The sequence below is a fragment of the Poecilia reticulata genome, chromosome 10 (genome assembly GCF_904066995.2).
Source record: "Poecilia reticulata chromosome 10, P_reticulata-male-v2, whole genome shotgun sequence".
Classification (NCBI taxonomy): domain Eukaryota; kingdom Metazoa; phylum Chordata; class Actinopteri; order Cyprinodontiformes; family Poeciliidae; genus Poecilia; species Poecilia reticulata.
The window spans coordinates 19,890,290-19,913,074 of NC_088839.1; the positions used below are offsets into that span (position 1 = coordinate 19,890,290).

At 39.3% G+C, this 22,785-nt stretch overlaps 1 protein-coding gene across 4 annotated transcripts in view; it reads right to left on the reverse strand.

Moving 5' to 3' along the window:
• The window catches only part of macrod1 (mono-ADP ribosylhydrolase 1), a 173,488-nt gene that overhangs the window by 32,143 nt on the left and 118,560 nt on the right, over positions 1-22,785 (reverse strand). For 3 of the 4 annotated variants that reach the window (XM_081611610.1, XM_008420435.3, XM_008420436.3), the window contains one exon: positions 21,000-21,116. The exons of the other annotated variant lie outside the window; for it this stretch is intronic. In XM_081611610.1, the coding sequence (XP_081467736.1) occupies positions 21,000-21,116 (117 nt within the window). The remainder of the gene's footprint in view (positions 1-20,999; positions 21,117-22,785) is intronic. 4 annotated transcript variants of the gene reach the window in all.

Genomic DNA, 22,785 nt, shown 5'->3' on the forward strand with positions numbered 1-22,785 from the left:
TTTGTTTGAGAATGTCAGCTATTAATTCACTGCGTCATGCTGGATGTCTGCATCGTGTCTGAGTGTCCGCCACAAAACTTAATACACATTAAAAGATAAAATAGCCTAAAGTTATAAAATGCCAACTCTAGCATGGCTGCAATAAATCAAATACAGTGCTCATTATTTATGTAATAACAACTAAGAAGCCTGAATATTTAATACATTATGAATGTCAAATAGAAATAAACAAGGATAAGGCTGAAATGTGACTCTAAAAAAAAGTATTACTATAAAACTTTAAAACTCCGTCAGTAACTGGATATTTACTTATATCTCCATGTAACACGCATTTAAATGTATCAGATCATCAGACAAAGTTGCTAATTCCTGACAAAAATAACCTGAGTTCTTACAAAGCATCCATCTTCATTCATCCATCCTCTTGACCTGCTTATCTTATCTTTGCAGCGTCTACAGGTGGGGCATACCTGTCTCGATTAAACCCCACCTCTCCACTGAACTACCACGCACACACTCATTCGATTTAAAGTCCTTTAAAGTCTTCTGACTTTAAGTATTTCTGATCTTAATATCCCCTCGATCTTTAAAACTGTATAAAACTTAACCGATTAATTCAGCACAAACACTTTATCCACCACGACTGCTTTGAGAGTACAGTTTGGATGCAGCCAAAGTCTCTCCTTGAACTCCGCTGACGCGCTCAGCAAACGTTCACACTCAGCAGTGTGGGAAACAAAATATTTTAATTCAAAAGTTTCAGGAATCAGAAAATGTGAATTCATCAAAAAGATAAATCAGTGTCTCGATGTTACAGGCCGTGCCGTCAATGATCCTGACTAGTTCTATCAGGACGCTGCACTGCTGCCGCCGCGCCGGTTTCATGCTAACGCTGACCCTTTCCCCTGGGAACAAATGATTTTCCAGATGTCCCAAACAATTAGGCAAACGATTCATCAGAGAAAATAACTTTGTGCAGTCCAGCCAGTACTTCCTGCAGAATTTCAGTACAGGTTCTTGACGCTTTTTTTGGGCAGAATAGCATCTTTACTGTGTTTCTTATCAAAAAGCCGTTGACTCACTGTGCGGCGGCACTGAAGTTTTAATCCCCCATCTCAAGGACACAAGATCACACTACGCATCTGACTCTGTGTTTTACATAATGTGGTCATCATCTAAGCAAGTCTGCCGTAGATTTTATTTCGATTGTTGAAAATTCATGAGCACATCTTCTCTCACAATGAATGTATGCCACGCAGGAGTTCCTCTGCTGCAGAATCTATGCAACTCTAACATCGCAGCAACAACTCAAAAACCACAAATTAAAATCCTCTCTCTCCGTCAGTTACATACCGATTATTAAACCTGTTTGTTTAGTTTACGGCTAGTTTTAGGTGGTTTTAGCCGTTTTGCATGTCGTTCTGCTCCAGATTGGCGGCTGGCCTGAGCCACCAGCAGACAACACCTGCAATGCAGTGAAAGGTTTCTACTATATTTTGGCAGATTTATGTCGTGCTGAAGAGGTCCAGCGCCTTTATAAACTTAAAAATCTCACTGAATTTATCTTTCTCCTACTTTCCCTTCTCTGCGGATGTAAGCTATCTGACAGAAGAGATCACAAAGCGACTTTTATGAGGTGAGGTGGACTCAAAAATGTAACTATTATCTCTAACATTTTTTAAAACTTGCTAGTTTAAAAAAAGTACATTGATAATTAAACTGATTAAAATTAGACTGAGAGTAATCTGACTTCTTTGGGTCAAAGAACTGGAAACAGAAACAGAAGTTTGCATCTCCATTTGCTCCAATGTTCAGGTGATAAAGTTTTAACATTAAACACACACAGGCTAAACGGCAGCAAAACATGATCAAAAACCCAAACTGAGCTTGTTCCACTAAATGTTAAGCTTCTTCAAAGTAGTTCTGACCATTTTAAGTTATTCTGTGAATGATGGCATAAAACAGGGGCAGATTATCTTGCGTTCTCTACACATATAATTATACAAGAAGGTAACGGCTTGAGTAATGATTCAATATACCTCTAGCCTTTGTCTGATTTTTATTAAAATAAAAGTGCAGCACCGATTAGCTAAGTTTTTGCTGACCACCGATCAAAGCCAGTCAACGGAGAGTTGATGAGCGCTGGCTGAATAATTACTGCATGTCTAATGCCTAGCTGTGATTTACCTACATTTGAGGACTGTTTTGATACAAAGCAATGACAACTACAAGCTTTTTTCTTCAAAAATAATGATTGCTGATACAAGAAAGCAATGATTTTGTCTATATCTGTCTGTCTTGGGTGGGTTAATTACATTCAGCTGCTTCTGACTGCAGAGCAAACAGTAGCATAAAAAGTTGATTGTAAGTTAACACTATTTGTAGTGAATTTATGCACATAAAACCACAAAATAAATAGGAAAAAAAACATTAGTTGACATCCATTTCCACCCCCCCAAAAAAGCAAAGTATCAGTCTGTTTAACTCATTACTGCAACTACCAAAACGTTTGACAATACAATTTTTCTTCACATAAAGATTCACTGACCTGTCATGAATAATAAAAAGTTTACATTTTTTCTCAATAATTACTCTTTGTATTTGACATAATATAAGCAGAGCAGCATGATGTGACACAAGATGGAAAACGTGAACAGATCTTTAAAATGCTCCAAACAATGGCACGACTTCCATTAATGCATTAATCTGTCTAACTCAAGCAATTACAGCTTTGTTGGGCTTAATTTGATCTCTGAAAGCCAGAGTTTGCAGCTATAATTTGCTTGATTTGTCTGAGTAAGACGCCCAAAATCTTTTTTATCCTCCATCCACTGAAAGCGGGGCAACAAAATATTTGCATTTCTGTGTTTGCTACATAATCGTCTTAAAAGATTCAATCAAAACTGCTAAATAATTACGCTTTGGAACCGCAGATGTTAAAAGGCACACTGTTATCTCAGGACTGCTCATTCAAACAAGCTGAAGGGAAAAAATATTCTCACATAATCTCAACATCTTTCAGCTAAATGTGGTAAATAATAACTTCTCTCTGTTTGACAGTTATGAGGTTTTATTCTGCTGAAATATTTTCATGCTAAGCTAATCCGAAATCGGAGCTCGTAACAGACAAAACCACATCATCTCTGCTTTAGCTTCTTTCTACCAGCTCTCAGAATGTGTTACGATTGATTTTAAGATTACTTATTGATCAGTGGGCTCTTTCGTTTAGCTGAAAACTGAAGGGGACAAAGTGTTTACGCTCTAGCCTTCGAGGCTCTGCAGACGTGACAGACGAAATCTCATTTTTAGTCTCGTTTGTTTTGCTTTTTTTTTATATATCACAAATCAGTGCCACCAGTTTAACACTCATGTTTATTCAGTGATTTTAATGCAGCTAAACTGCGACTTGATTTTGTTTGTGACATAACTGAGCTACTATAGAGGGCCTGTTGAGAGGGCATAAAAAACCCAATCTATATTTATACAATTCAGAAAAAATATACTTGTATGAAGCTGCTAATTTAAGAGCCAGCAGAGAGCTGACTATATGATGAATCACTGCAGTGATTCATCCCTCGTTGGGCAATTTATAGCGGACGAGAAAGCAGCGGATGACTCTGGAAATACCAGCAGAAACCAATCGGATCATCCACAGGAGCTGAAGCACAAACCGCAGCTCAAACACTCGCCGACACATGTTTAATTACTGTGGTCAAACTCCCAATCACGCATGAAGGCACAGAGGAAGACCCTCTGATCACAATTAAACAGTTTGTTCTCCGTGAGCTGCGTGGTTTTTGTTGCCCCGCGTTGCGTTTCCCCGGCAGCTCGCGGCGGCTGCGTGCTGTCAAGGAATTGTTCAGGCAAGCTGATGCATCACCGGGAGCGCCGAGCAGCGACCGGGTTCGCCGCTCGGCTCGCTGTGCCTTTTGTTGTACTGGTTCAGTTCAGCGGTGGGTCAGTTGTTGGTCATTCATCTGCATGTCATCTACTAAATGTCACCGTGGCAACGCTCTCAGTTTCAAACAGAAACAGGTTCTCCACGTCAGCCAGGGCTTTCGGCTAAAACGTTCCCCGTTTCTGAAACTGAACAGGTAGCAACAGAAATATTGGTACCAATTCACAATAGGTCTAATAAATAGTTTATAGATTTTATCAAATTATCTTTAAATACTTTAGGAATAATTATATATATATTAATAACTGTTTATTATGCATTGATTAAGGACAAGAAGGAGACAAAATCTACTGGTTTCTTGCCAAATAGTGAGCCAAACATGCTTACCTACATGTTTGATCTAAAGTTGTTGTACTAAGCATTTCAGACTACCTTGTAAGCACAAAATAGTTTTTTGGCATATTTTCCCCTACGGGGTTTTCAATAATATCCTAATTTAATAATTGGGTCAGTATAATATGAAAAGGAAGAACTGAAGACAATAATTACCAAATAAACAAACATAAAAAGGGTAAAGTAACAGATAACTGGACTGGTTTCCAAAAAAACCAAAAACAAAGAAAAAGCAGGAAATTAAAATTCAAAATAATCTAAAACCAATTAAATCAATCAGATCAATATTAATAAGAGCAATGGGAAAAGTAGAATATGTCACACAATACAAAACAGAAAAAAAATTAAATAACTCACCAAACTTATTGACACAGTAACTAGTGATTTTACTCATTGGTGGAGGGGCAATAAACACCTGATGAACAAGCTTAGCAGCACTGTTACAACAATGCATGAGGCCAGAGACCCTCAACTACACTAGCAACAGAATAAGCCGTTTCCTGCAAAAATTGAGCCTCAGTCTTCATGAAGACCCAGCAGCACTTCCAAACTCCTCACCTTCAAACTAAAATGCCTAAAATTTAATCTGAAATCATCATCTTCATTTTTCTGAGTCCGTTCTTCTATCACTCTCTCCTCATCCACCTTTTCTCTCCCACATCCTCATCCTCCCCTACTTTCTTCCAACAGATCTTCCTCAGCGTCGCTCTTCTCGTCTTCCTCCCTCTATTAGATATTCTCCTCCTCTCCTCTCCTTCGCTCTCCTTCCGTCACCTGAGGTAGACAGTTCTGTCAGGAGTCGGCCTTATTTACCGCCTCTCTTCGCTCCTGTTTACATTATCGATCGGTGGGGTAGCTTTAGTTCCACCATACATCAACATCCCTCCCCGTCTTCCTCCCGCTCCCCCGTCCCAGCGCTGCGGCTGCTGGCTCACATTACCCTGAAACGCAGACAGAGTGGGGAGATGAGGGGGAGCTAGTGGAGCATGTTGCGATGTGTGAGGGATTTATGCTTGAAGGGGAGAGAGTGTGAGCGAGCGAGCATGTGAGGAAAAGTGTTAAATGGATGTGTCTGCTCAAAGTGTGCATGACTGACCGTAAATATGTGTGTTTGTTATGAATTCAATATGCTAAAAACATACACGGCTTCTCGTGTGAATGCACAGGGCTGTTATCTGACTTTTCCAACAGATAAGGGACTCTGCCTCTGTTGATAGAAAATGAACTCTCTGGGAGAAAGCATCTCGAGATCCAAACGTCGGAAAAACATCGGTTCGTCTGCTGCAGTAAATTCACCTGAGAAGCTGCGGATTTAACTCCGGTTTGTCCCCAGGAGCTTTCTGCAGGAGCAGCGTCATGGTGAAACGGCGCAGACCTAATGTCCAAATAGTCGAAGCAGAATAAATGCCGTTTTCTGAAAGTCATAACAGGTAAAATGTTTGTAAGAGAGACACTTGGAGAGCGGCGCTCCTCTCCAGAATAAAAACACCAAAAGGTGGACAGACATGGCCCAATTAAAATAACTGCACCTCATTGGCTCTTTTTTTTTTTTTTTTGTACAGGCTGCAGTGTTTTATTGCGTTTCTCAAGATTTGACTGTGTTTGTTGATTAATGAGGAAGGAAAAAAAAAACATAGCTGCTCCTTCATGCTGATTTTGCACCAGGAGTTTTACCTTAAACCCAGCAGCGGCTTTCATCAGAGCAGCTGCACGCTGTGCAGAAATATGTATGCAAAAGCAACATTTTGTCGTCGTACTTAAGGGGGATTTTTTTTTTTCCTACTGTCATCATGTGACGTAAAAATATGCAACTCTGCCTGAGAATGCTAATTAGCAAGAAATGGGAATTAGTGAAACTAATTGACACGTTGCGTCAATTCAAAGGCAACCGACAACAGTGACGTAAATTATAAATAAAAAAAAGAATGAGAGAAGGGAGAAACAGAATTAAAAATATTGCAAAATGCAACATTCTAAAATAAAATAATAAAAAAATTAAACCAGATATACTAATACAGCTGAAAGCAGAAAACAATAAATGTAAAAAAAAGTTAGGAAATAAAGAACAAATAAAAAGGAGAAAAATGTGAACATTGCAGAACCAGGAAACAATAATAAAAATTAAAGAACAAGCCCTACATGAACCTATTTTGCACATTTTAGCAAAATTACACACTTATAAAGAACATTTTGTCATCTTGCTAAAGAGGAAAATTTGCCTAATTGTAATCATGTGACATGTAAAAATATGCAGCAGTTCGTGAATGCTAATTAGAAAGGAATATGAATTAATGAGGCTGACATGGTGTGTCGACTGAAATGTAGTTGACTAAAGTAATCTGCACTGGAAATAAAAAGTGTGAAAGACAAAATGACTAAAGAAATTAAAAGAAAAGTTTCCCCTATAAAAATAAAAATATTATTAATAATGAAATAAAACTAAATAAGAGAAAAAGGAGGCTGATGTGGAAGTTGGGAACCATCTGATGTCATAAACTAATGTTTGGTGGAATATTTTGTTTATATTGAGAAGCTTTTTTTTATTATTTATTTTTAGAAACAGTCCTTTTTGTCCCACAATGGGGGAATTTAGGATTTTAGTTCTTTACTGCCATTTATTTCTCCTTATGGACAAATTATTAAACAACAAACTTTTTATTAGATTTTATTTCCGCACATGTCAGGTGTTGACATATCTACACCGTTTTGTTTTAACTGGTTATTTTTTATTTTTTTTAACTTGAAGGTAAATTTACTAAGTCACAATCTCACCTTGTTTTCTGTCTTTACGTGATACTTTAAATCCTCCTCGTTCACAAAGCCAGTTGATTTTCTTGTCCTTGTGTTATTTTTCTGCATGTAAAAGGTATTTATATTGAGAAATCATGAGGTGAACCAGTGACTGGTTGACCCAAATTACTCCAATATTTCATGGACAACAGATCCAGTAGATCACAAAAGAACCCAGAACATTATCTGAAGCACTGCAGACCTTCCACGCCTCAGTTAAGGTCAGAGGTCATGACCAAACAACAACAACAAACAACAACAGACTGGAGAAAATAAACTTTGGGGAAAATATTAGGTGTACCCACCAGTCAAAAGCCAAAAAGTTTTAGCAAGATGAATATCCTGTTACATCTGATGTAAAACTAAAGGTATTTCACAAAGTGAGCATCACACTGGCAGTCAGACATGGTGGTGGCGGTGTGATGGTCTGGGCTTGCTTTGCTGCTTCATGACATGAATGCTTTGCTGTAATTGATGAATCCATGAACTGAAAATCCTGCAGGAAAATATCCCACCATCAGTTTGTGCACACTGGGCTCTGAAGGACATCAGCAAGTTTCTGGAAGGTTTTGGAGTGGCCTAGTCAAAGTTGGAATCTAAATCTTAATTGACACAGAGGGGCGTGATCTTAACAGAGCATTTCACTGGCATGTTAAAAAAACAACCTACCAATATGATGTAAAAGACTCAATTTAGGTTTTTCAGTAAGTAAATAAAATGATTATTAGACAAATGCTACATGTATTTTTTATCTGCTTGTTTTGAAATATTTGAGCGACTAAAAAGGAAAAGTCAGTAGATGTCTGGTGAACCGTTGATTAAGTGCTATTGTAGGTGAGGCAATTGTGAAGTGTTAAACATTGACAGGCATCACAAAAATCTTAATTTGCTCTTATCAAAAAGAGAAAGTTTCAAATGGTAATTTACTGAAAGAATTAGCTGTTGATCTCTGTTAAGGAACAAAAAAACACTCTTTGAAAACTATTCTATCTTTTAAAAGCACAAAGAAAAACTGGAGGCATGTTTCTATTGCCATTTTAATAAAACAATTGCAGCGTTATCAGCCAAATAACCAGATAGCAGAAAAGGGGTCAAATAACTTGAGCGGGGCGAGACGGGCTGGATGTTGAATACAAATAGTTTACTTAAGCCTGATATTTAATTCATGTAGCATCCGAGGCTATCGCTAATGCGAGCTTTGATGTCAGTTGTTCTCTTATACGCAGAAAGCCTCTCTCTCTTAACACAGAGCTTTGAGGTTTTATCTCGCTCTCCGCCTTAAAGTCCCGAACACTTATCAGATCAATTAGAATAGGAAGACGTTTCTTTCATCAACGTGTGAAAACACGGATCGCTCTGACCCATTTATGACGCGAACGCTTGTTTGCAACAGACGCGCTTAAAGGAAAGAATAAGTTTCATGTTATATTAAAATCACGTCATTCTGTATGATCTTCTTCATTAAACAGTAATAAACACAAAGGCTGGAGAAGAGGAGTAAAAGGGAAAAACACAGACAGGATGGATGGCGGAATGAATTTTGCATGCTTCCTGCACATTCAGCCGGCTCAGAGGCAGCAGGAGACTGAATGTGTGTCTAGTCTTTGTCATAACTGGGCGTTTCACTGGCAGAGACTTCGGGAAAACTTGACAAAGTGCCATCCGGTCATTCCCACTTCTCATTCTGTTTGCCATTTCAGCTTTTCTCCCTCCTTTTTGTCACCCACCCTCCCTCTCTCTGACTCCGTCCCGCCCTCCATCCCGCCATCCTCTAGCGGCCTCCCACTATTCTTACCTGGGATGCCACGAGTCGCTGCTCCTGCTTTTCATACTTAGAGACCCGCCAAACGTCCATCTCCTCCCCCTCTCCTCCCCTTTCTCTCTCCTCCCGCTTCTCATACCTCCATCTGTCCCTCGCCTTTCTTTATCTGCCTTTTAAAGCAGAAGGCAGGAAAAAGGCTAGCCGGGTCCTTTGTGAGCCCGGCCTCAGTTTGTGCTCAGCCAAGCACACACAGCTCTTAAATCCAGACCCGGGCTTTAGGACAAAAGGACGACTAAAGTCTTACAGGGGCCCATGTGACCCTCCTTATCTCTTTGCACCTTTCCATGAAAGAGACAGAGGGGAAGTTACTCTAAATAAGAGGACGGAAAACAGAAGAACAAGATGCAGATGCCAGAAAGGAGCGGATGTAATTTTCTTCATCAGAGAGCAGCAGCAAAGACATTCTCTCCTCGCTCTCACTCCCACTCCTCTTCAACTCCTTTTCCCTGAGCCAAGCAACACTGACGGTTTTTTTTTTGATCCCCTTTCCTCCTTCAAGGCAAATGAATTAACTGAATGAATTAACACCCAGGCTGCTGCTGCTGTGATCATCATCATAGCGCTCCTCCTCATCAGCAGCAGCAGTTTTGATGAAGCTTTTTAACACTTATGAGGATCGCACTGCTGACGCCGTGGCAGGAAGAAGCAAAGATGTCGACAACCTTGAGAAAAAGAAAAAAAAAAACCCTCCTCAGCTAGCGAGTTATCACAGTCTGAGTGCTACAGTCTTTAGCCGAGAGCCTTGTCAAGTCTCTTGGCAGTACTGAAGAAACCTCGGCGCTGATGATGAACAGAGGAGGAGCGGGGAGGAGGTGAGAAAAAAAAAAAACAAAAGCCGGAGTAAGATTCTAGTCGAAATAAATTTAGGAGTGAGGAAGACTGGGTGGGGAGGAAGTGAAAAGGTACAAAGGTTAGGATGAAGATGACTGGAGCGGGGGCAAACAAGGTGCTTAAGCTGTTGATCATGACAGGCAGAACTACCATGTCAGAGACACGAGAGTGACAAGGTGACGGGCGGAAAAAAAAAAAAAAAAAACGAGACGGAGGTGGTAGAGGAGTCCAGGAGAGCCACAGTGAGGATTTTTAATTAGCGTTAATTGGCCACAGAGGGAACAGACACTGGGAGACTGAAGGCAGGGAGGGATGAGAGGAGAGAATAACAGGCAGTTTCTGACAGAGTGATATCTCTCTTGATTTGTGCCTCTATGTTTCCTGCAGCACTTTTACTATCTGAGCCTCTCCAGCGCCGTCTGCGTTCCCCGCCTCCAACTGTGCGAGTCCCACGCTCCCCAAACAGTATATTTCACTTTCTACCGATTCCCTCGTAATGCACGACACTGCAAAAACACACAGTATGTGACAGATGAAACAAACCAAAGAAATACGAGGAAAAAAGAATAAAAATTTCAGAAAAGCTGAGAAAGTAAAGAGAATTAGGATTTAGCATGGTGAAAGAAATCCAAAAAGAAATCATTAACCAAGGAGGATGGTTTCTGATTTCTGTCTCATATTTGAATATTATTATCCTTTAATCTCCTGAAGGAAATCATTAAGTATAAGTGTTGTTCAGCTCTTTTTAAGTCTGTCTAGGATTTTAAGAAATACTTCTTTTATTTTTCTAAATTGGGGTTTAGTGGCATAATTATGAGGGCTCAGGAATCATGAAGTTCAGAGCACTTACAAACTTTGAAAAGTTAATCACACAGAAATATAAACACTACATCATGCAATAGAGAAGCTTTTGAAAAATAAATGGAGTAAAAATGTTCAAGGAATCAAAACCACATCATGGTAACATGTGAAAACTTTGCACATTTAGTGTTTGCTTAGCTCGTATAAAACAACAGCAAAAAATTATTGGTTCAATGCCTTGATGTGTTGTTGAAATCCCAATATCTAATGAAGAATTAGATATGATATGCCTGTATATATTTTTCACTAAAAGGAAAAACTTAATTGGTTTGGTTTGGTCATTTATATTTATTTGATCAGGGGTGTTAAACTCATTTTTGTTTTGGGCCAAATCCAGATTATGAATGCTGTTAAAGGGCCGGTTGTGCCAGAATGTATTGATAAATCCTGTTCACAAGCTGTTAAAATATCAGTGAATTCTTAAAACTACATATTATTGAAAATCTTTCCAGTTCCTCCAGGATTTCATGATTCTTTTTGTGATTTTTCTGCAGTAAAAATTTAAGTGTTTGTGGTATTAATCTGGAAATATTTGTGCTTATTTATGACGGTAAATGTGACTTTTCATTACTCACTGTGAAGATCATGGACTATAATCTGACATCAGTTATGGCTGAGGCAGCTGTTTAGTAGAAGTAAAACTTTTTGACAATTTTTGAGAAAAATCTGGAATAAACTCCCAATTACGTATTTGTGCAAAAGATTGCGGGGATTTGATGATTTTGCGCGATAAATCTCAAGAAACTGGAGGGACTGACTGATATAAATTGGCAGTAAACAGATAAAAACTACATTGATTTGATTGATTACATAATATTCAAGCACTCTTAGTGTTTAGTGTAGAATCTAGAGGGCCACATAAAAAGCTACGGCGGGCCAGATTTGGCCCACGGGCCTCGAGTTTGACACACGTGTGCCAGAAGAAATCTGCTGCAAACTCGAATGTGTGGCACAATGTAGCAGAGGGGAACAATTTGAGTCTAATTTATTGTAGTAAAAATAGAGTGGCTCAACAAATGCAATAGATGTTTACACCACATTAATTTGCAGATAGCTCTCCGGGCCGGGAAGATTCAAGACGGTCCGATTGTAACACAAATATCACAGATCACTGTTTTTGCTAATGAACTGCAAACAAATATGGTTTTCCACTAAATAAACACTGACTCCTGTTTGTGTGTAAGAGACACTTTCAGCATTTTTTTTAAATAGGACAAATATTTAAATAAATATGAATTTTTTCTATAATGTCAATATATTCATACACTAAAGTGAGGCACATTTTCTCATATGTTTATAAATCTGAATATGAATAACAAATCTTCCTGGGTAGACTAAAAAGTGAAAGTGATCAAACATTTACTCTCTTGTCAGCAGTTATTTTTTTTACAGTAAATATTTTATCACAGGCCATAAAAACAGCAACAATGTTAGCAGACAACTACGAATATTTTAGGTTAAAATTACAGGAGAATAAAACATAAAATGGCATAAATAAATAAATGAATATGAAACAAACACCCCGCAGCTCTGATTTGAGCACAACATACAACATCTTTACTGGGCCGCAACTTTCTGTGTGATATTCTCATCCCTTTCATAATATCCAAACTTATTCTCACATGCTAATTGCTAAGAGTGAAGCAGTGACACGGTGTTAGAGGTGAAACATTAAAACCGAGCCACACCTTGAATCAACATGTTTCCCATTAGAATCAGACCTGAGAAGCTCAAACTTTCTCAGCTTCAGCAAATCGCTCGGCAAAAAGTACTTTCTGTTTTTAAACAAAATGAGCAGCATAAGTGCCTTTTCCTTTTCTGAATCGTCTCCTGTTTAATATATCATCATGATGAGCTTTTGTGTTTCCTCTTTTCTTTTACTTCACTAATATTAGAAACAGACGAGTTATCTCCATACAACTTCCACGCCGAAGAGTGTTAACAGTGTGAGCTGGAGTTGGAAAAAAGATTTGATTTTTAGCTTCTAGCTGATCACCAATCAGGGTTTGTCAAGTCCAACTCTCGTCACCAGCTGACTTTTCTGGTGCATCTCAACAAAAACCAGTTTAAACGGAACAGATCAAAAAAGCAAAGTGTGGCCTTCAATCAGGCTCTACGTGACACAGGAATTGAAATGCAGTTTCATTTCAGCTCCGACATGTGGTCTGGCATTTCTCTCTGCAGCATGAATGCAAAAAGAAAACTGCTCAGTTTAGAAGCACCTACTGCTTTTGAGACGAGCTGCCGACAGGAGCAGCGCTGCATGTTCTGCTACAGGGCAGCGAAGGAAGACCTTACAAAGACACTGTTTGGTTTTTAACTTCCTCTGAGTGATCATTTCACATTTAAATAAAGCCCAAATCAAACCACAGCTGTTGTTTTTAACTATACTAACGGTAATTTCTGTCGGGCTGCTGTGGTGCCCATAAAACCAAGCAGCGCAGAGCAGAAGGCGGGAAAGAGCTCTCAAGTGATGCTTGGTTAACGTTAAAGCCTTAATGGGTCACATTTGTGTCATTTCGCACTCGTTATGTTTTCCGACAACAGAAACAGGAAAATACATAAATGAGAACATATCATTGGGAATTCGGCTGTGCTAAAAGCCGGACCCTACGGGCGGAGAGAGCTGGAGAAGCAGATGGAGGGGACTGAGACGAAACCCACCTGAGAATGAGCGACACTGGAGCACAAAAGACGATATGAAAATGCAATAAACCCAATCTGAGTGCTTGTTTATAGTTTCACAGAGATCCTCAAGCTGCCATAACTACTATCTGTCCTCATCATTAAAGTTTGAATATTCCTCTATGTTCTGTGGTAACGTAAAGAAAGCCCAAGCAGCCGCAGAGCGCGCACACATGATTACCTTCTTTGGGAAGGCATCGGATGAGTTCGGCTGAGTGATGAACTCAAAGGCAGTATTGACAACCGCTCCTCTCTCCACTCACAACTCTCAATATCCTTCAGCTAAAGACTGTGTCTTCATCAGTTTGGTTGATTCCCAACTCTTGAATCAATCTTCAGCTGCAGCAGCCTGATTTGGTCTTTTTCTGCAAGAACCGCATGGCGCCGGCTGCCGAGCGCCAAACAGCAGAAAAGACGGGCTCAGATTAGCTGATGAGGACTTCACACGTTCATAGGCAGACATTTCTATCCGCGGCATTCGTAGCCTAAAGAGAGAGTTAAACGAGCCAATGTCGGTTTTAAATTCTTCACTTCTCCTCATGAATGTTAATGCCGCTCAGCACCTGCTGGAGAAGTTTAAACAAGCGCCTGCTAAAAACGGCTGACGACTTTGAAGGTGGCATCACAGCGAGGAAGTGAAAGTTTCTGTGTCTCTCCCCAAGTGGCCCGGCTGGCGGAGGTTTGGAGAACCTGAGCTGATCTGACGCCGCTGCCTCATTAGTTATGATAACACGGAGAACAGAACCAGGACTGCTGCAGAGATCCAGATCAGAACGGAAGACGGGTTCAGATGGGAGGCAAAGCTGAGAACAATGACAGGAAGGAAACTGAATTTTATCAGTAGTATTACAACTCAATTCTCGTTTATTGTCACCAGGTTATCACTGAAAACGGACCACGCCATGCAAGCTCTGCATGTGACGGGCTGTTTGTGTTAATCTCTGATCTGTCCATCTACTGAAATTCTTCTTGTAGTTTTGGTGCCAGTTTGCATATTTTATTCATTAAAAAATCTCTTTGCCGTCACTCTTTTGTCTTTCTATTTTGTTCTGACTTTGATTTGAAACGGAAGGTCATTAAAGTACAACCCTTTCAAACGTGCACAATGCATCAGGAATTTCATCAAAATAACCAAAACGTACTAAAAAATGAGCTTCGTCAAAGTTTTGAAATATTAAGTTGGATTTTTCTGTACTTGTTAAACAGTGAAAGTCTGAATGGCAGCTTCAGTTAACATTTCTGCCTCGTGCCTGTTCGTGTAGAGAAGTGAAGACCTGGTGAGTTTTGCAGCTAATATTTAAAATAGAAAAGCAAGCAAAAGACCCGTAGGGATAAGAATAAGAGGTTCTGCATAGAGTGCTGTTTTAACTGGAAAGCAAAAACATTTATGGTTCTGACCTCCTCCGTTCTCTCTTGACCCCCCTTCCTACATTTTTCCTCAGCAGTGCTGCATCTCAGGACGTTTAGCAGGGGAACACGGCCAGCTGGGAGCTAGTTGGCAGGGTTAGAGGCTTATCGGTACACAGGTGAGCTCTGGTGTGCTCGGTTAACAACGAGTTGGCCGATGTTCCCTTGTTTGACAACTGCCAAACACACAGAGCGGTTCTCCTGTGCGCGTGAGCGATCTGTGGCAGCCATCAGGCAGAAAGGTGAGCAACAAGCCGAACAACAACTTAACCTCCCTTACAGGTGCTTCTCAATTAATCAGAACAGCAAAGAGGAGTTCACTAATTTCATCAGTTTTATTGAAAATTCATATAGAGGATCATCACAAAAATGAGCGATAGATTTTAAGCTGATTATATTTAGGTAAAATTCTGATTATTATGGCTTAGAGCCAATAAAACCCAACATTTTGTTTTTTTTTCAGAAAGTTAAACAGACAGGTAAGGCCAATAAAATAAGATTGTCTAGTAGAGTAAATGTACTTTAACACTGAAGCCGAAGACTCGATGCAATCTGCTGTTGCAGAAAAACGTTTCCTTAGATCTAAATTTATTAAAATAATTTGAATAATAAGCTTGTTTTGATAACTCGGATCAATTGGAATGCATGTATGACTGAATTGAAATTATTCTTTGTTGATTACATGTGTTGTAAATTGGTGCTATATAAATAAACAGCATTTTCATTTAAGCTACAAACATCAAACTAATCTTATATAAACTCTGAAATATATCCCTCTGTGTGATTTAGCAGTTTTACCTTTTGAATTACTGATTACACGTATCGAGAAGCAGCCGTTTATGTTGTCTAAAACACAAATGGGTGCAGCTGAAATGTTTGAGCTGTCATTTGTAAACATCCCGACCCTGCATGCGAACTTTGGGTGTTGCTAGGTTACGATAAAGTGATGCTGCTGGCTAAGTGGCGGCAGGATCATCATGGACGGTCTGTGTGGAGGGCTGACAGCTCGTCCCCTGGATATCTGGCAACTTGTGAGTCAGACGCTCTTGAAATCCAACATCTGGTGGCAAGCCCGTACAAATCAAGATCAAAGTGCCAGTCCATGAGATTGGACCCGTCTCTCAGCCAATCCACCCCTCTCCTGTCGAGTTTCATTTCATTTCTCGCCCTTTTCCAGGGCTCTGCTTCGCTCACGCTTTGGTTTCCTTGCTAGCTTTGTTATCCCTCCTTCTCTTGCTGCTGTCTTGCCTTTCTCTCCCCCCACCTGCAGAGAGGTAATCAAACCCTGTTGTGAGTGTTTAAGCACTGAAGCAGACGGATGTTGAATTATTCTCGGGACTTAATATTTTGTCTGCTAGGAGGAAGAGCCAGCCTTCACGCCACATGCTGGGTAATGGTCGTGCACACATGAGCGCGCTGCAGAGAGGCTCGTGCAGACACCCACACGCAGTCAGTCGGTGAGTCAGAAAGCTGTCAGTCATCCAGATCTCATGCTGACAGAGTTACAGGTACCAGAGTGATAGGACCTGACAGGCTGCTCTCGCCGTCTCCACTGATACGCCACCGTCCTTACTGTACGCGCAACACGCACACGCTGAAGTAGCAGACTGGAGCCAGACAAAGGCGCACAGTGATCAGCAGCAGCAGCAGCATCATTTCACAGACACACAAACTACAGCTAAGTCTCTGAAAGTTACACAAGCTAACCAACAAAGAGGAACAGGAAGTGTAAGAACCCATCTCCCCATAATTCCCCCCTGTATTGAGCTTCCCTCTCATCCCTGCTCTCCCCCACGATGTTGCTGCTGCTGCTGCTTCGTTTCTCCTCTGCACCGCTCCCCCCTTATCTCTCACTTCTACTCATGTTCTCCTTTCTGCCTTAAGCTCGCCTTTATCAGCTATTCTCTCGCTCCTTTTTGTCTCCTCTACTGTGAATATAAACTCTCCATGGGACCAGACGCTGATATTACACAGCTTCCTTGTTGCTTTCATCTCCGCTGCACTCATACCTACACACACACACACACACACACGCACACACACACACACACACGCACGCACACACACACACACACACACCTGGGTGGCCATAACACTGTACAAACTTGGCTCCCGCATTATTGCAATACCTATTAGCGCCATCATTCTTTACAATCCCACAGCTGAGTTTTTTTTCCTCGTCTGCTGCATCTAATGCTGACTCAAATGATGTCATTACTCGGGGCGATTTTATCAGATTTTGTGCAGCTCTCTGAAGCCACAAATGGTTTTATTGAATTTTCTCTACATACTAAGCAGCACTGCCCTGAAGCTGTGAAACAAACTTTGAAGTCTGAGATGAGAATCAGCGCACTTCTGCTTTCAGTGTCTAATTAGGAAAAATAATCCTGCTATTCAGAGTCTAAATGGCTGATATCCTTATCACTATTTATTGTTTGGTATTTTTTATGAGGAGTAAAAGGCTTGATGCCGTTGTCCTGTGTTAAAACTACCACTCACTGTGAAGCAGGGGTACAATATTACAATAAAGCTGAATCACATTTCTAGAGTGATCCAACACTGGCCCTCCCCCTCTTTCTATCCTACAATTCAATTTAAACTGCAAATGAGAAATGGGGCGCTCTTCTTTAAGCTGATACGGGATCAGTTCTCGCTGATTTCTACTACAAAAGTCTAAATTAGGCATATGAAAATTTGACTGAAGCTTATTGCTGCTCCTGATGGAGATCACTCTGTCCTCTGGTTCAACTCTGAGTCAGAGCTAAACAAGTTAACAAGAACTAGTTCAAAAGATGAACTATATTGCTCTCAATTAGAAAACAAAGTTTATTTTATTGACATTTTAACACAAATTGGCAAGCTAGAAGTTATTTTTACCTTCCTGATATTTAATGGGAAAGCTTTCCACAGCATTAAAGAAATTAAAGAGTTCTTATAATTGTTTAGCAGCTTTTAGAATGTAAGGAAAAAAAACATAAAGCTGCATCAAAAGTTATATTTACATTATTTTTACACCCTGTTTTGTAATTCAGATTGGGATCAGCAACAGCTTTCCACATGCATGACTTGATTTCAATGTGGAAACATAATGGAGCAATTCTCCCCTCTGCTCAAAAAAGTTGCTTTTGCATAAAATCCCTCCTGTAAAGAAATATTTGACTTATTGGATGAACTCATGTCTGGCTCCAGATGATTGTTTTTCTGTTTTTGTTTTCGACTTATTTCAGGGCTTCGTTCTCTCGCCGAACCCCTGGGTTCTCTCTGGGTACTCTGACTTCCTCCAGTCCTAAAATGACCGGTAGATTAACTGGATCATGTCAAAAGTTCCCCTTTGACCCTTCAAGATATAAACAATTAATGGATGGATCTACCTAAAGCAAACACAAGTAAGTTAAGTCTAGATTATGAGGCTTAAAACAAGTTTTGTAGGTGCATAACAGCAGAATGAACAATCAATAATTTTCTGAGGAATGAAAATAGTAAGATAATGATTTAATTGGCTAAATTATTAATATATTTCTTATTGCAGTGGACCATTTCTCCTTTACTATTGAGCCAAAACCTCTGAGAGGCACAATTTAACTGAACATGATCTACGAACATGGCTATTCTCTTAGGCTACTTCTGTTTTATGTCCTCAGCATCAAATATTTACAGCAACTCAGAGAGACAGTCTGTAAAACACAGCAGTTTTTAAGTGTTTCTTTATTGGTCTGATTGTACTGAATTTAGTTGTTCCATTTGATCAGCAGTTCAGCCATTTTACTGAGATATTTGTACCAAGATGCCTCCATTCTGATGAAATATAGATAAACCAGCTGCTGGATGCGTGTTAGCAGCAAGCATTGCATGGTTCACTTAAATCACAATGGGGATTACAATGGTTTTATTGAAAATATAAGTTTCATTTGGACATGACTCCCTTTTCTTTTAACTTAACATTTAGTTCACCAATCTTACCAAACATGGAGAACCAACACCTTTTTGCTCTTTCCTTTGTTTTATTGTTTTGTTTGTAATTCCTTCTAGTTCATGTAAAGCACTTTGAACTGCCTTGTTGCTGAAAATGTGATACATAAATAAAGTTACCTTACCTTAAAGTCGTTTTATTGATGATATTTAAAATAATAATGTAGCTTTAAGATTTGCAAGCAGACAAGATGCCAAGTTGGACCAGTGACTGACTAAAGATATAATTCAATTGATTTAAACATTGATAATTTGATTATCTTTCTTTAATTTAATCTAAATGAAATGTAATTTAAACCACCTTTAGGCAAAGTCATATATTCAGTGACCAAATATTTAAGGGTGAGCAACACAAGACCCAACGGGGACGTCAGCATTTTTAATTAGCAGATAAATGAAGAGACAAATATTACATTTGACAGTTTTTTTAAGTCTAAAACTTTTCCTATTTGCAGTCCCATAAGGAAAATTGAAAGAGGTGTTTCCTCTTTCACTAAAGCACCCAGTAAAATATTTACCATCATGTAGATGCTTCACTTCTATCATTTTCTACACACTTTGGAGAGATGCCATTCATATTTATTTTGAGAGCCATTTACTGAGATACAAATGGATAGAGCGTGTTATTGTGGTAAATGTAATGCAGCCTGTTGGTGCTGAAAATGATCCACTTCAACTGTAAAGAAAAACACTTTGTAAAGTGAGTTTAAACAGCAGGTTAAAGCAATCAGCTGTGTGGAGCCCATCCCCCACCTGCTGCTGTGCACTGGTGGTCAGCTCACTGAAAGAAGGCTGCTACACTTCGTCCACACTTACAGCAAAAACAGTTTAATCTGTTTGGAAACATTTCTGATGATAAAGAATAAATAAATAATAAGAAAACGGTAGAGATGGTGTGAAAACTGAAGAAGCAACACCAGTTTTGTGCCAGTTCCTCTCAATCAGGAACCGGTTCCAGGTTCTGTTCACATCATTAAAACTGAATTATTCATGTTCACAGTTCAGGGCCCGTCTCGTTAATCCTTCTTATGAAACACTTTTTAACAACATTCTGTGAAACAGTTATCCTACTCAAAAAGGAAAGTGCCAGCTCGCTTACATCGGTTTGATTCTCACCTGCTGTCTGCACTCAAATGGCTCAAAGCTCATTTTTACCTAATTAAGTGAAATTTTGACAGAAATGTTGCCCTTAGTGTTGCTTTTTAATTGTAGCTCTCTTAAAGTACAGGTTTGGTTTCCTTCTTCAATAAAATCTTGTTTCTGTTTAAACTTGCTAATTACAAAAAAGAAGATAATATCAGTGCTGCTAGTTTTGCTACTTATCTGATCACAGAGAAACCTGCAGCTTCATTCTCTGTTTGACTTTTTTTTTTACAACTAAAATATTATTGTATACCAAAATAAACTGTGTTTCCAAACAAACAATAATATATTTAACATTGTAAACAAGAATCTGGTCCATGCAGTTGAATTCAGCAGCAGTTCTGTATAATTTCTGTCTTTCTTATAATTTGGCTTAATATTTTCCTGTCAGACTCACGTGAAGTGACAACAGAAACCTGGTGCAGTTTAGAGGTTTGAGTTCAGTTTCCAGTTTATATTGTTATATTTGAAGAAAAAAGTCTGGGTTTTAAATGTTCTGATTCTTCTCAGAATAATAAGACTAAAAATTTTCCTAATTGGGTCTCAATTCACATCTTTGGTCCAGAGAAAGATTAGTTAAGATTGCCCAGTTCATTAAAGTGTTGAACAAAGTTATAGTTTTACTACAGTTGTACAGCTACAATCACCAATAAGCTTCTGCCGGAGCAGATGGCCCAGCTAACTGAACAGATAACATTAGCTTGCTACAATTACACGATAAAGAGCAGAACAACAAAATGTTAGTATATCAGGATCTTAAAAGCTGATTTAAATTATAATGTTATAAATTATAACTACAATAAATAAAACATTATTATAGCTGTGAAAGCTAAAACATGGAGTAATTCTTCTTGTAAAAAATGAATAAAATAAAATAAATTTGACCATATTGGTTTACATTTTGTGTAAACTATAATGACACTGTGATATTTTAACTCAGATTAATCATACCGTATGAATCTCAAGCCTAATTTCGACATCAAATAAACCCTAAACTCTGCTTTCTGAAAACATTCTCTGCTCTTCTTGCGTCTTTACAGGAAATTGAACTGTGCAGATTCCTCTCTGCTGCAGCCACCTTGCATCATTGTCACCCTTTCCCACACATTCACACCTGGATGTGGTCCAGCAGCACCACACCGAGCCGCCTCACCCAAGCTGCTGAGAGCTATGCAAACACTCATGACACTTTACACTCACACTTTGCCGGGAGGCCGTAGCCACAGGTGATCTTGGCCTCCCCCGTCTCGCAGCCGTGGAGCGAAGCACACTCGTTCTTGAGCAGCGGACCCGCAGCCCGGTGGATGGCTCCGTCCACTGCAAACAGACAATGGGAGACTCAGGCAGCTGGTCTGCTTCTGTGAATCCGCTGAAATCTGACTGCTTACAGGAGCTCAACCTTTGTTTCAAGTCCAGCGGGCATGTTCACCGGAGCCCCTGCTTAGTGGGAATTGGACCTGGATGATGTATGCATTTGTTGGGATGGCTGGGAGTTTGTGTCATCTAAAGACTCCTGCTCAAGTCGAACCACATCGCTCTTTGTACGCGAGGGTCTTGAATGGATTTCAGGGTTCCTGCCTTCGGTAATTACTTGATTTAATGTGTTATTAAAGACTCAGCTGATCTGAGTTTTTGGTCAATTAGCCATTATTAATTAAATTATCATAAATCTACATAACACTTAGAAATGAGCGTCTATTTCTGATCCCCGCCACATCTAAAGGCCGTGACTGTGTTCATTTCCAGAAGGGCAATGAAGCAGCAAAAGCAATTTTACAGCAGAGCCAATTACGCTTCAAGTTGGAAGTTGAATTCCTTGCATCCTATAAAGTCAATACTCTCACAGACTTAGACTAAGCAGTTTTATCATCCAAGTTCCCACATTTAGATCCAATATTTACCCATCCATTTAACTAATTTTTTTTTAGTTATTTAGTGATTAAAACTCACTAAGTTTTACCAACTCTTTTAATTAACGCAAATCGTCCTGTGATATGATTGGATTGTGCTCAGATTGTGTATAAGTAGCAATCACAATTGAACACAGTGCTGAAAAAATTGCAGAATCCAATTTGATTTGTAATGTTTTTCTAACTCAGCATAATGAGGAACCTCTGCAGTATTTTTGTGTGTTTTGTGTCCTCAGCAGGGCAGAGATGAAAGGAAATTGAGGGATGAAAGAGCCTGGAAATGATGTCCTTGGAAAATTGTGTTTCAGGCCGTTTGTTTAGCAAAAAAAAAAAAAGTGGGGGGAAAAAGACCACTCCTGCAGCAAGAGCACTAGCAATTTATTAAAAATGTTCTAAATTACTTGTTTTCATAGCATTTGTTTTATCAATATTGGAAACAACTGATTGAAGGATGTTTTTTTTTGCGGTTTCACATGACTGAAGCAGCAGTAAGAAAGGTACTATTGATATTTTGGATAAAGGGAAGACTGAAAACAAAATATGAGAATAGACGACAGCTTCACTGATTGACACAATCTTGTTCTAAACAGAAACATCACAACAAATCACCTTCAGGAAGACAATTTATGAATACATTCACAAACGTCTGAACAATTTTTTTATTATTCTTATAATTTTTTTTAGGATTTTGAAGCACTGCTTGCCGTTATCTCTGCCAGGCAGCCAGAGAAATCGATGTGCTGGGAGTCGAACCTACTGTAGCTAGGAAGCTCTGTGGAGGACTGGTGGCTTCTCCGTATTTTAAACCTACTCCATTCCTATCCCAGTGTTTGAAACAACTTTAAAATGGTAACAATCCAATTTCTTGCACTTCAAATTCTGATCTATTTGCTTGAGAAAATATCATACCGTCATCTGCAATTCAAGTTGACTGTTTTAGTTTTCCATTAGTTTTTCAATTCATGGTTTTGTAGAAAGTAAAATAAGACCCATTGTTGGAAATGTAAGCCTGGAAAGGAGTGTTTCCTGTCCACTGTCACCACGTGCATTATTAGTACGAAGAATTGCTACGTTCA